The sequence below is a fragment of the Rattus norvegicus genome, chromosome 2 (assembly GCF_021556685.1).
Source record: "Rattus norvegicus strain SHRSP/BbbUtx chromosome 2, alternate assembly SHRSP_T2T, whole genome shotgun sequence".
Classification (NCBI taxonomy): domain Eukaryota; kingdom Metazoa; phylum Chordata; class Mammalia; order Rodentia; family Muridae; genus Rattus; species Rattus norvegicus.
The window spans coordinates 206558800-206571850 of NC_141535.1; the positions used below are offsets into that span (position 1 = coordinate 206558800).

The 13051-nt window shown below is 45.4% G+C and overlaps 2 protein-coding genes across 24 annotated transcripts in view; one reads left to right on the forward strand and one right to left on the reverse strand.

The window, feature by feature from the left end:
* The window catches only part of Cdc14a (cell division cycle 14A), a 166642-nt gene extending 159927 nt beyond the window's left edge, over positions 1–6715 (reverse strand). For 5 of the 15 annotated variants that reach the window (XM_087624819.1, XM_087624803.1, XM_087624816.1 and 2 more), the window contains exons 1-2: positions 1183–1759; positions 330–420 (exon numbers count right to left, since the gene is read on the reverse strand). Coding sequence is in view for 5 of the 15 variants with exons in the window: in XM_087624803.1 (XP_087480929.1) it covers positions 330–420; positions 1183–1231 (140 nt within the window). In the remaining 10 variants the exon portion in view is untranslated. 15 annotated transcript variants of the gene reach the window in all.
* LOC120100925 (uncharacterized) overlaps positions 637–13051 on the forward strand; it is a 44077-nt gene continuing 31662 nt past the window's right edge. The window contains exons 1-4 of one of the 9 annotated variants that reach the window (XR_015676800.1): positions 637–763; positions 2394–2743; positions 2896–3031; positions 5314–6172. Coding sequence is in view for 4 of the 9 variants with exons in the window: in XM_087642420.1 (XP_087498546.1) it covers positions 984–1115; positions 2896–3031; positions 5314–5399 (354 nt within the window). In the remaining 5 variants the exon portion in view is untranslated. Of the gene's footprint in view, positions 1116–1887; positions 2744–2774; positions 3032–5313; positions 9051–13051 lie in introns of those variants that run through there. The other 8 variants (XR_015676803.1, XM_087642420.1, XM_087642437.1 and 5 more) reach the window with 8 other exon arrangements.

Consider the following 13051-nt stretch of genomic DNA (forward strand, 5'->3'; position numbering starts at 1 on the left):
CCTGTGGGTGCTCCATAAATACCTAGTGACTGATTCACAGGCCAATTACAGGTCTGGTGATGACACAGGGTTTGACCGCCTGGTGCTACTCTGGGGAGTGTGAGGAATCCAGAATTGCTGTGGGAGTAGGAAGAATTAATACCTGTGAAATTCTAAAAGGACTGCAATGTTGACAGCTCCGAACTATATACATTTTGTCTGCATCCCTCCCCAATAGAAAGCTAGTAATGCCCCCTGAACTCTTTCGGAAAAGCGAATAAGCCCACTTATCAAAGGACCAACAAACTAGTTCGGGGTGGTGGGTGCTTAAAAAAAAGAGGGAAACTTACTTTTCATAGACCAGCTCCTCGTCGATGGAGAAATAGTGGATATTTATTGTGCTTTTTGGTCTATTCCTTAAAGTAGCAAAATATAATCGATCTGAAAGACAAGTTTAAAAGACAGAACATGAGAAGCAGGGACGGGAGGCTGACAGTACGGATCATGCACGAAGGATTAATGATTGCTACACACCATTTAAAGACCCTTTGAACACGTGGGAATCTTGGGGAAACAGGATCTTCCAGAAAACTACAGAGCCCCAAAAGCACAACCAGCCAAGAGGCTAGAAGACCCAGCAGGGGGCAGAGCATCTTCGGAGTTCCCTCACCCCCTGGTTGCGTGCGGGCGGGTGCAGACAGGAGCTGTGGGTACCCGCAAAACTGGAGACACAAGTTTGGTTCGGAAACCTCCAGACCTCAGCTGCAGCGGAATGGGAAGAGAGGTGAGCTCCTGCCCCTGCAGCTTAGCAGACTTCAAGAGGAAGGAAGGAAAGACAGGGGGTGTGGTTGGGGTGGGGGATGTCCCGAAAGCTCCGGTCAGCCCGAGATTAGCAGATGGAGGATTAAAACCAGCAGGATCCCCACCAAGAAAGGTTTGCAGGAGGATCCCAAGCAGAGAAGCCTGCACTGTCCGGGTACGAGGAAGCTGCAGAGGGAGCGAGGATGCGAAAAAGAAGCCGGAAGCAGGGGGTCCTCGGGGAGTTGAGTGGCGAGAAGGGGCCCGAGCGCCGAGACGCAGTACTGAAGGACACAGGGCCCGAAAAGAAACCCAGGGTAGAGGCTTGGGACAAAGGGGTGAGCCGGGAGTTGTTGGGGGGAGTGGCGTGGAAGGGCCGGATGATGCCGGGCGGCTGCTCCTCACCTTTCATGAACTCGCAAGCCCCGATTAGTTCCCCTGACTCCGCTGCCATCTTAAGCGAGATCCGCACGGGGGAGGGCTGGGTCGTGGCCAGCTGAGGTCACCCGCCCCCGGGGGCTTCCCCACTGCCCAGGAGCTGGGAGCTCGCGGTCCCAATCACCGAGCCTGCCTGAGGGAGGCGGCGGGCGCCCAAGGCGGAGGCAGCTGCAGGGTCAGCGCGTGGGGCGCCCCGGGGACATTCCGTGGGGAACCGAACCCGCTGGGCGCGGGACGCACACGCCCCGGACTGTAACCGCTGTGATCCGGACTCTGCGGCGGCGGCGGCTGCTGCTGCTGCTCGAGCTGCAGCTTCTTCTGCTCCCGCAGCACCGTCTCCGCCAAACCTGGATAGCGCACACCAGCTCTCAAAGCCGGGCAAAGTCTTCCCCCGGCTCCCAAAGTGATCATGGAGGACAAGACGTTTGGCCCGGATCGCGCCCGTGGCCACTCGTGCGGCAGCGGGCAGGACTCCGGAGGTGTCCGCGGGGCTAGTAGCAGCTGCTCAGACTCCTCCTTCGCCACCTCCTTTCAGCAGCAACTCTTCCTCCCTCCTCTCCTCCTCCTCCTCTTAGGTCCGCCCCCAGACCTGCCTCCCCGCCCTCCCTCGTCCCCCTCCACTTTCACGGCTCCGCGGCCATCCCTTAAAGGGACAGCTCGGCTCCTTTCTCTGAGCCGGCCTCAGGCCCCAGTTACCAGGCGCCCCGCGGGTCACTAGGAGCCGGTTGCTAAGGCTTTGTTGCCTTTCACCAATTGCTACACAGGAAACTTGGCCCTCGGCCTGGGTGGGGGTGGGGGGGTATGTCAGGCGGGGCCACAAACTTATGAATGAAAAAGGATGGGTAGAGAGGAGTGGATGCCTCCCCAGGAAGCTGCTGCAGCCTGGCTGGTTGAGATGCAGTCTCCACAATCCCTTTCTGCAACGGCTAACTCTTCTTCCACACCAGATTTTTCTTGTCTCTCTTCAAGCTCTTTCTCTCTTGCTCCACTCACTCAGTTTCTTCTAAACTCTTGCTGGCTTGCCTGCTTGCGCGCGCGCGCGCGTACACACAGAGAGACAAGCACTCGCGCGCGCGCGCGCACTGAAAAACCTCAGACCTTCTCCAAGTTGGGTCATACCGCTATCTTTCCGCCAACCCCTATTCTCACCACTGTCGGATCTGTGTCTTTATAACCAGATTTCAAGAGAAGCGATACCTCCTAGCTCCGGAGTACACGGACTAAGTACTAGAGCCTGCTCTCACCGAGGCTTTGTTCAAGAGGAAAAATATTTCATCAAGTTCTCCAAGTCCTTTCATTTTGGCCACAGGTGTGGGCGCAAAATCATCCCAGAGATGTAAGGCTCTACTCTCGGACTGTAGGCTATCCTGGGCGAAGGGAAAAAGGGAAAGGATCACTTGTCCAGAAGAGAAATGACAGATTTCTTTAGCCTTGGCTTGAGCGCTGCAAGGGAGTACAAAGGTTCCTCTCCAGGAGGCCCCGGACTTGTTCTGCAACGTTCTGATCCAGTTTGAACAACTTTAATGCTGTGAGCCCTAGAGACGTAATTAGTGGTCAGCCCTTCCCTTACGAAAATGGCGCTACTGAACCACTATCAGCAGAGCATGCGCTCTGAGTGGTTTCTTCTTGAAACAGGGATTTGTGCAAGCCTTTGGCTCACAGTTGCTTGTTGACCTCTAGGGAGAGAGGGGGCGCTCGAGCGAAATGTCAACTGAAGAGACTTGGAGCGCTGACGCCAGGGAGGCAACTCAACTCATGATTCTTAGGACATTATTCTGCTCTGCTGACTTTCCAGAAAGCAAACAAGCACAAAACTGTAAGTGGATACTACTTTGATATACAGGAAAGTTATTCAAAGCATCTCAGTAATTCTAGCCAAACACATCCTTGGTAAGGTATCTAAAAACACACCCTCTCCTTACATTCAAAAGTTAACCCTTTAACCACATTCATGGAAAGCCAGGAGTCGCTATGAGCTAGGCACAACAGCTTCATTTTCATATTTGGAAAAGGGGAAGAGTAGAAAAAGAAAAGAAAGAAAAAACAGCCTTTAAACCTGTAAAAATCCTGAAAGTTGTAATGAGCCTTGAACCCTTTTAAGTATATTGCATATTCTACGAGCCATATTCTACGAGCCGAGCCGTGAGAGCAAAGACCTCACAAAAAGAAAAAAGAGAGGCAGGGGGAACTCTTAAAAATAGCCAGGGGGTGGTGGCACACATCCTTAACTACAGCACCCAAGAGGCAGAGGCAGGTGGATTGATGAGTTGGAGGTCAGCCTGGTCTACACAGTGAGTTCTAGAACAGACAGGGCTGTGAAGAGAGAAACCCTATCTTGAAAAATCAAAACTAAAAAAGAAAAACAACAAAGACCTCTTAAAACTTGAATGTTACCTTTATTCTCCCAAATCCTGGTCTTAACTATGTTGAACAATTCAAATCTTGTTGAAATAAACCTAATTGAGATTTTTTTTTTGATGAAAGATATGGAAAAACAAAGCATTATGAATCTCAATAGACTTTGCCCCTTTGTCTAAAACCCTGAAGTAAACCCAACCTAATTCAAGCTGCTACTTTACCATTCTTAAAGAATTTTTCATCTGCAGTGAAAGTAAAAGTTGGAGCCATCTGTGCTGGCCTGAGCTGGTTTAGTGTGGCCATAGTCATTTGCTCCTTCCACAGTGTAGGGCTGGAGCACTGGCCCTCAGGTTTGGTGGCCAGCATCTTTACCCACTGAGCCATCTCACAGGCCAATGCTGTTTTTGGCTTTCTGAGGTAGGTCTCATGTAACCCCAGGCTGGCCTGAAACTCCATACGTAAAGAAGGGTGACAGTAAACTCCTGAGCCTCCTTCCAGGAACATGGGCCTGTGTCACTCATGTATGTTCATAAATAGTCCCAGGAGATCCATAAAACACTTTCGGGGAGGGGGGATCTAATGGAAAAGCTCCAGTTTCTTAAAAATGATTCTCCATGGCCTTTCATTTAATTCTCTCTAGAGGTTTTGGACATGAGGAATGAATTGTGACCTAACAAAAGTCCTTAAAAGTAGTGAAAAGGGGGGCCGGAGAAATGACTCTGGCAGTTAAGAGCACTTCCTAATCTTCCAGAGGACCCAAATTCAGTTCCAGGCACCTATGTTGAGAGCCTCACAATTGCCTTTAACTGCAGCCCCAGAGCATCCAACACTCTTCTGGACAAAAGAGCACCCACACATGTGTCATCTACTCACATAGATACGCACACGTAAGAATAAATCCTCCAAGCAAAAATGGTCCTGAGCTTGTGGCTCGTGCCTATGGTCCCAGCATAGGAGGGCTTCGTGAGTTAGCAGTCAGACTAGATTAGTGGGAGATAAGATGCTGTCCCAAGTCAAAATTTAAATGATTTAATTTTTTTTCTTAGCATATTTACTGTATATTATGATGATTCTTTTTGCTGTAGTTTTTGTTTTTTGAGACAGGGTTTCTCTGTAGCCCTGGCTGTCCTTGAACTCTCTCTCTCTCTCTCTCTCTCTCTCTCTCTCTCTCTCTCTCTCTCTCTCTCTCGACCAAGCTGGCCTCAAACTTAGAGATCTGCCTGCCTCTGGCTCCTGAGTACTGGGATTAAAGATGTGTGCTACCTCCATACGGCTGGTAAAATTCTTTAATACTATGCTGCGTGTAATATCAGTAAAATGGAACCTCTCTAAATCATAAAAAAAAATCTGCAAGAAAAATACACACCACTGTGCACACAGCACACCTATACACCAAGATCCTAATGACATCACAAAACACATTATTGTCTCAGTTCTCACGGGCCAAATTCCCTCCTGTTGTAGTATCACAATAAAGGCATGCTCTTCAGCCCATACAGGAAGGCAAAACTGGACATTTCTTCCCAATCGACCAACTTAATAAAAATAGAAGAAAATTGACCTTTACTTCAACCAGCAGTAAGAAGGGCTTATCATACTTGAAAATAGTAGGAGACTTACAATGTCACTTCACTGTAGAAAAGGGAGAGGATCTGCTTGTGGACTTAGCAGGTAAGGACGGATGTTGAACTCTGCATCTCTAACTTACATACTGCTTGGGCTGCTTTGCATCCCTTGCAGGGCACATGCATGAAGACCTAGAGAACATACTGTTGGAAGCAACTTCAAATTATGCCAACAACTTCCTGTCCAAGTGCTTCCCTTGAGGCTACGCCAAGAGCGTGTCACACTCTACACACAACAGCTCTTCAAAGCTACGAAGAAGCTCTTTGACTGCGTCCTGGAATCCCACATCTTCCTCAACCTTTCCTTCTGGTACATCTGTCTACCCTCTCTCCTTTCTACCCCAATCTTCACCAATTTGCCCACTTTCTTATGAATTGTGTCCCAGAATGGAATGCAGGCCAATGCTGAGCTGGTGTGACTAGCTTTGATGCGTGGGGATAAGGAGGACACATTTTTTTGCTAAGTGATGGGAGGCTTGGGTGGGAACAAAAGCAATGGAAACCATTAAAAGAACCCAGTTTTATCATTCAGCAGTCAAATCAAAAGGGAAATATTCTTTTCTTGGAAGAGGTCAAGGAAAAATGAACTCACGATAGTCAAAGGCTTGATGGCTGTGACATTTGCCTAGTCCATGTTTTAATTACTACTATTAGAATATTTCATTAAAGCACACTTGTTCTGTCAGTAATCATATTATCTAAGAAGGCAGAAGAAAAACAGAATATACGATGGCAGCAAATTACTTTTAGATTATGAAACAAGGCTTTGAAATTCTGCCTAAATTCTCTATAATTTAAACTGACTAGTTTGATAATCCCCTGTATGATATAAAAACAACTTAAAGCACCTTTTAGCAAAATACATAAGCATGTCCCTCAGCAGAGCACTTGCCAAGCATATTGAAGGCCCCAACTACAATCCCTAGTACCTCAAAACATAACTACCCAAATAAAAATATAATATATAGACAAAATATTGTTATAACAGCTGAAACGCTGAAAGTGTGTAGATAGTGTGGCTCATAAAATCTCTGCCCGCGTGGGAAGGTGGCTGAGCGATTAGAGCATTCACTGCTCTTCCAGAGGACCTGAGTCTGGCACCTAATATCCATGGTAGAGGCCTGCAGCCATTATCTGTAACTCAGCCCAGAGGATCTGACACCCTCTTCTGGACTCTGAGGTACCTGGACTCATGTGCAAACACACACACACACACACACACACACACACACACGCACCCCATAAAATAAATTTTAAAATACCTGCCCACAAGGCTCTGCCTTAAGATCTTAGTATGGCTCGGCCATCTTCTGCATCACAATAATGCCTGTTTAAGAGTTCCAAACTGGAATCAAAGAACCGGAAGACCGGAAGGAACGTGGAAGATTAGTCAGTTCCATCTTCAAACACAGTGTATGAAGTCCAAGGGATTTAGCAGACCCAGATCCAGGAAGGGATACGGGATGGTGGAGATTGCGCAGCAGGGCTCCTCTTGACTCATACAGACCATTTCAAATCACCTCACAGCATCAGAGCCAGGGTATCAGAACAGCACACTTGATAACGCTGCTTCACACACACACACACACACACACACACACACACACACACACACCTTTCATCCCCTACCCCAAATCTCCCTTTATTATACCTAAAGTTCTGTCAGTAACCCCAAGATGAAGTTGGGGGTCATTGAACCTCCTACGTCTTTACTTCCCAATGTAGCAACGCTGATAAATCTCTGGTATCTGACTTTTAGGATTAGAAGGAAAAAAGATAATTAGCCAGGCTGCTGGTTCACACCTACAGACATAGAAAGCATTTGGCCAGGAGGGCAGGAATTCAAGCCCATCCATGGCTACATGAGACACTGCCTCACAAAACAGAAATCCAATGATAATTAATTTAAAATCCAATGACATGAACTGGATCCCCAAAACCCACATGCTGAAGGGAGAGAATGGATTTCCACAGGTTGTCCTCTGAACTTCCTTTTCATGAGTACAACAGCACCGGCACACACACACACACACACACACACACACACACACACACACACACACACTCATACGACAGATAGATAGATAGATAGATAGATAGATAGATAGATAGATAGATGATAGATAGATAGATTAGATGTGTTTTAAAAGGAAAAACTAGTTTAATGAACATTAATTTTAACTGGCCATTTTCTCATTGACAAACACAACCAAATAATAAAGTACCTTCTGGAAGGTATAAGGACGCTTCATGGTCAGGTGCAGTGTTCTAATTATTGGCTAGTTCACATTGGCAAGTAACCCAACAACTTAATGCATTTTTGTGTTTTTTTTTTTCGGAGCTGGGGACCGAACCCAGGGCCTTGTGCTTGCTAGGCAAGCGCTCTACCACTGAGCTAAATCCCCAACCCCACATTTTTGTGTTTTATAGAATGTATCTACCTATAGTTACTTGTCATTCATACTCTCTTTACCAAAGAAATGTAAAATCAAAGCCAGATGTAGTAGATCATGCCTAAAGCCCAGCACTTAGGGGTCTAAGACTAAAGGATTTTTATGGAGTTCAAAACCAACCTCAACTACATAGTCAATACCACCCCAGGCTACTCTAAATAAATTCATGAACAAATAAATTAAAAAATATTAAAGCAATTTTCTCTTAAATATGTAATATAATATTCCTCACCCAACCATGACCACCTTACCACCATCACCATGCTGGGACACATCCCTAGGGAACAATATGCTGTAATTTGAACTTCACTCCCAAATGGTTATTTAATATATCCCTGCTATACTTAACATATTTCTACCAGGAAAATAATAATAATCAAAAGCTGGGCACAGCTGCAGATGCCTGTCATCCCAACACTTAAAGAAGTAGATTCAAAAGGATCCAGAGTTCAAGGTCATCTACACCTACAGAGTGAATTCAAGCCAGTTTGGATGACCTGAGACCCAGTTTCAAGAAAACAAAACACAACAAAAAATTAAGGGAACCAAGCAGGACAGTGTAAACCTAGGGTTTCTTCCCAGCTGCCTATGAAATCAATATGGTTATTTCCTCAATTTTAAAAAAGAGGAAAATGGTTTCAAAGTAGCTACTGAACAAACATGAAAAATGAATTTTTAAAATGAGTAACTTAAATGTGAGCCATCTGGGTACATAAAATAGTGGGGGAAATGCTACGTTTATAACAGAAACCTCAATTCCAGGCATATCTCGTTAGTGTGGGCCTTGTTCTGGACACAATATCCTCTGCTACTAAACGGGGCTTTATAATAATTTCTAATTCATAGTAGTAACAGAACTAAATAAGTTATGACATTGTATTGCTCTAGCATGCAAACAGCAACTAAACACTGTTAAAGACCAAGAAATAAAAACCTACTTTTAAAGTCTGGTTCCCACAAGCCTCCTATGATTGAATCTATTTGGGTGGGGATACAGTTACTTTGTTTCCTCTCAAGCCCATGAAGTGTGAAATACACACACTTGCAGAGCAGTTCTTTATCTGGTGGATCCACAGGGTCCTGAGGTTACAAAGCTTTCTTTTCTTACTGTTTCTGGCCATAGGATCTTCCTCTAGGGTATGATCCAGGCTAAGGGCCCCGTTCAGGCTTCCTCAGTACTTTCCTAAATTTCCCTCATCTGACTCACTTTCTTCCAATCATTCTGTTCCAAATGCCTGGGACTCACATGTCTCCTTCAGTTCCTCCGGTGACCCTTCACACCCATTTGTAACACTGTATTTTCTGGTACCATAATCCTATGTAGAAACTCCAAGAGAAATGATACTGCCGGGAAACTAACAGGAGACCTATTTCTCCAATAAAATTATTATTATTAACAGATTTTTGATAGTTGATTTATCATTGACATTGATTTACAATTGTTTAATTGTATCTATTCTCAAGGATGGGAAAGGCCACTTTATATCTTCAGTTTGACCAAACCTTTCCAAGCAAGCTTACTCTTCAAATTATATGTAAACTAATACCATGAGGCGGTGGCCCATGCCTTTAATCCCAATACTCAGGAATCAGAGGCAGATGAATCTTTGTGAGTTCAAGACCAGCCTCATCTACAGATGGAATTCCAGTATTACTCATAGTTGTTAATAACTGTGTTTAGATAATATAACCTACACACAAGCAAAACAATTTCTACTTATTCTAAAGCGTACCGCACATTCTTTTCTGTTTTATTCGGGACAGCATCAATGTTCTTTCACATTTCTGCATTCAGTTGGCAAGTACTACCTTCTATTTATTGTCTAGCCTTGTGTTAGGTGCTGGAAACTCACTGAAGAAGAAATCTGAGCTCCTGGTCTTTAAGAATTTACATTCTGGGGAAGGCTGTGGACAGGCAATTGAACTCCCTATCAAGCAGTGGGATACGGTAAAGTAAGGACAGGCAGTAGGGAGCTTTGATGAGGCATCAAAGCTGAAGAGCGTGCATTGAGGGTTCCCACAGATCCTGCACAAGAGACCTGGAGGGGAAATAGGAGTTGCGAGGGGGAAGGATGTGGAAGACAGGAAGACAGGGCAAGGAGGGAGTCTCCTTTACCTCAGAGATCTGCCTGCCTCTTTCTCCCAAGTGCTGGGATTCAAGGTGTATGCCGCTGCACCCAGCATCTGAACTTTTGTTTTCATAAATAGAAAAATGTAGATATGATAGCATATCTTTCTTCTAAACATTGACTATTTGTTAGTTAAAAGCAAACATTAAAAATGAAATATGTAAGAATTACTCTATTAAAATAGTTCACTAACGAAAGTATTATGAGATGTATGAGAAATTGACTTCTGAAAACTGGCCAGAGGTATCCAGAAAGCCAGTTAATTAATTAATTACACAAGCATCCTCCCCTCCAAAAATCCCTTTCAGGGCTGAAGAGGAAGGTCAGCGCTAACAGCACATAGCGCTCTTGCAGAGGACCAGAGCTCAATACCCAGATCCGACATCTGGTAGCCCACCACTGTAACTCCGGCTCAAGGGAAGTCCAATGCCTCTGGCTTCTGTGGGTGCTGGCACTTACGTGCACTTACAAAGACAACCTGTAGAAACCATGGGTTAGCCCAGGAAGCATGCTTACTCAAGCCCCTAGGCTCCTTAGAGGCTTTGTTTGGGAAATACTGCACTGCAGACAATGTGCCCTGGGTTGCCAGAGGGACACAGTCCCACACTCCCATCTCCTCAAAGAAAGGCATTCAGCTGTTGCAGACCTAGATCCTGTACGTCGTGTGTCACGTTTGTTTAATGAAGCCTTTCCGGATGGTCATCAACAGCGTACCTGCTCAGGTTATCCCTGGGGACTTTGCCCCCTTGCCCTCCACAGTATTCCTCTCAATATGATTCTAGTTCTTGAAGCTTGTGTGTGTGTGTGTGTGTGTGTGTGTGTGTGTGTGTGTGTGTGTGTGTGTGTGTATGTGTGTGTGTGTGTGTGTGTGTGCGTGCGCGCGCGCCTTTACTTCGGTTTTGTCTTTACTTAGGTGTGCCTTTACCGGATTTTAAATTCAAATCTCTGTCAGGGCAAGCATTCTCTCACTGACCTGAGTCTGCTTCATTATCATAACTGTACACACTGCCTCCCACATGCCACATCCACAAAGAAGAGTCTGATGAGACTCCAGACTCAATCCTCTCCTAACGTTTGAACTGCTCTGGGCCGCTGCCTATCCTCAACGAAATCCCCCTCCAAATTCTCCGGCTCTCTGCTTAGTTTATTCATCCAGTTGCTCAAGGCGGCCCCAAGCTAAGAATGTCTTTCACTCACCCCCACTCGCAGCCAGTTACCTCACGTGACTCGCCTGCTCTTCTGCAGGATGCAGCCTGAGTCCTGCAATGTCCGTCTCCAGGGCAGCATCGCACCTTCCCCTAGAACTCTGCAAGAGCAAAAGCTGTAAAACTTAGCCTTGCATTGGGATCTTGAGGTTCGAAGACTGGGGTCCTTTCCCTGTTGTATCATTCAAATGTCGGCTAAGTTGGTCTTAAGTGGAGCTGGTGCTTCCCTTCACAGCACTGTGAAGTTGCTCTCCGGGTGTTTATCTGCCTTCTCTGCCTTTCCCTACCCTCTTTCCCAACTCTGAATGTTAGGGCCTCAGGAACCAAGCTGGGGTGCTTGGCCAGGGCATAGCTTCCTGTGGTTGGACCAGGAAAGTGCAGGTGAGGCTGGAAATGAGACAAGAACCAGATTGCAAATCATCCAATACGCCACTCAAAAGGAACCAGCCTTGATGCTTCCAACAACGGTAGTCACAGTAAGCTTCTGAACAGTGGAAACCGTTAACTAGGCAGCAAATGCTGGCGCGGTACACACAAAACAGTAACGAGATTCTAAGTAAAAAGTAGGAATCCTGGAAAAGAAATGAAGATAACTAGGTATTGATAGCATAAAGTCTAAACTGATAGTGATTAGCTGACGTTCAGCACACATTTTTTTCTGTTCCTTCTCTCCCTCTGCCCATCTCTATCTCTGTTTCTCTGTCTCTATGTTTCTCTGTGTCTCTGCCTCTGTTTCTGTGTCTCTCTATCTCTGTCTCAGTCTCTCTGTGTGTGTGTGTGTATTTATGTATGTTTGTGTGTATGTGTGTGTGTGTGTGTATATGTGTGTATGTGTGTATGTGTGACCTTTGAAAACCTTGGGTGTCAGACTTACTTTCTGCCTTGTTCAAGACAGGGCTTCTTTGTTATTTTTCCGCTGCATATCCAGGCTAGGCAGGCCTCCCACTTCTGGAGATTCTCTGTCTCTACTGCCCAACTCCGTTTAGGAGTGCTGGGATTGCAGATGTGCACTATCATGCCCATTTCCATGTGTACCCTGAGTGTGAAACCTGGGCCCTTACACGTGCATGATAAGTAGTGGAGCGCAGTTCTTCTTGTCAGTGAGTGCTGGTGCGGAATGATTACAGAAGAAGCTCTACCGGGAGCTCTGCATTCCAAGGAAAATCTTTAGAATAGACCCTTGCCTCTTGATACTCAGTATGGACAACACTAATGAAAAGATTTAGAAGAACTCATTGTTGACAAAGCCAAACAAAGGCTTATATTTCAACTTTGGAGGCCCTGATTTTTTCCATTGTGAAAAGTTGTGTGACACACATGCGTGTCATTTTTCTCATTGTAGCAACCTGACAAAAGCAACCTAAGGGCTGGAGCACTCTGGAGGAGGACCAGGTGAAGGGGCAGACAAGACGAACCAGATGTGGGTAATGTGCTAGAGGAGGGCTAAGTTAACTTGGCAACTTATCACGAGAGCACCACCTATCATGACAGGAAACATATAGGGCCAATCTGTGAAGCATCTGATAACATTGTGTCTGTAGTCAGGAGCAAGATGCCCTTTGACCTCCTGACCTCCACATCTGTACCATGCCATACATTGGCACACACATATATTAGATGATAGAGAGATAGATAGATAGATAGATAGATAGATAGAGAGATAGAGAGATAGATAGATAGATACATACATACATACATACATACATACATACATACATATACACACACACACACACATACATAATTTTAAGGAGCCAATATTCCCAAGACAACCAAAGAATTGTATGTTGGGTGATTGTATGTTCTGTTGTTCTGTCGAAATGTGTTTAATCCCTGCCTCTGAGGACACTGTACATATGTGGTGCACAAACATACGTGCATGCAAACAAATACACATAGGATACAAATGAATCTTTTTTAATTTAATTTTAAAAATATTAACTATCATTCAGAAACAAAAACATGTGATGGCTAAGGTGACATGCTCGAATGATAGTGTCTGAATGGTTGAGCTTTAGAAGATTTCTGTGCTACTTAACATTAGTGTCTGAATGGTTGAGCTATAG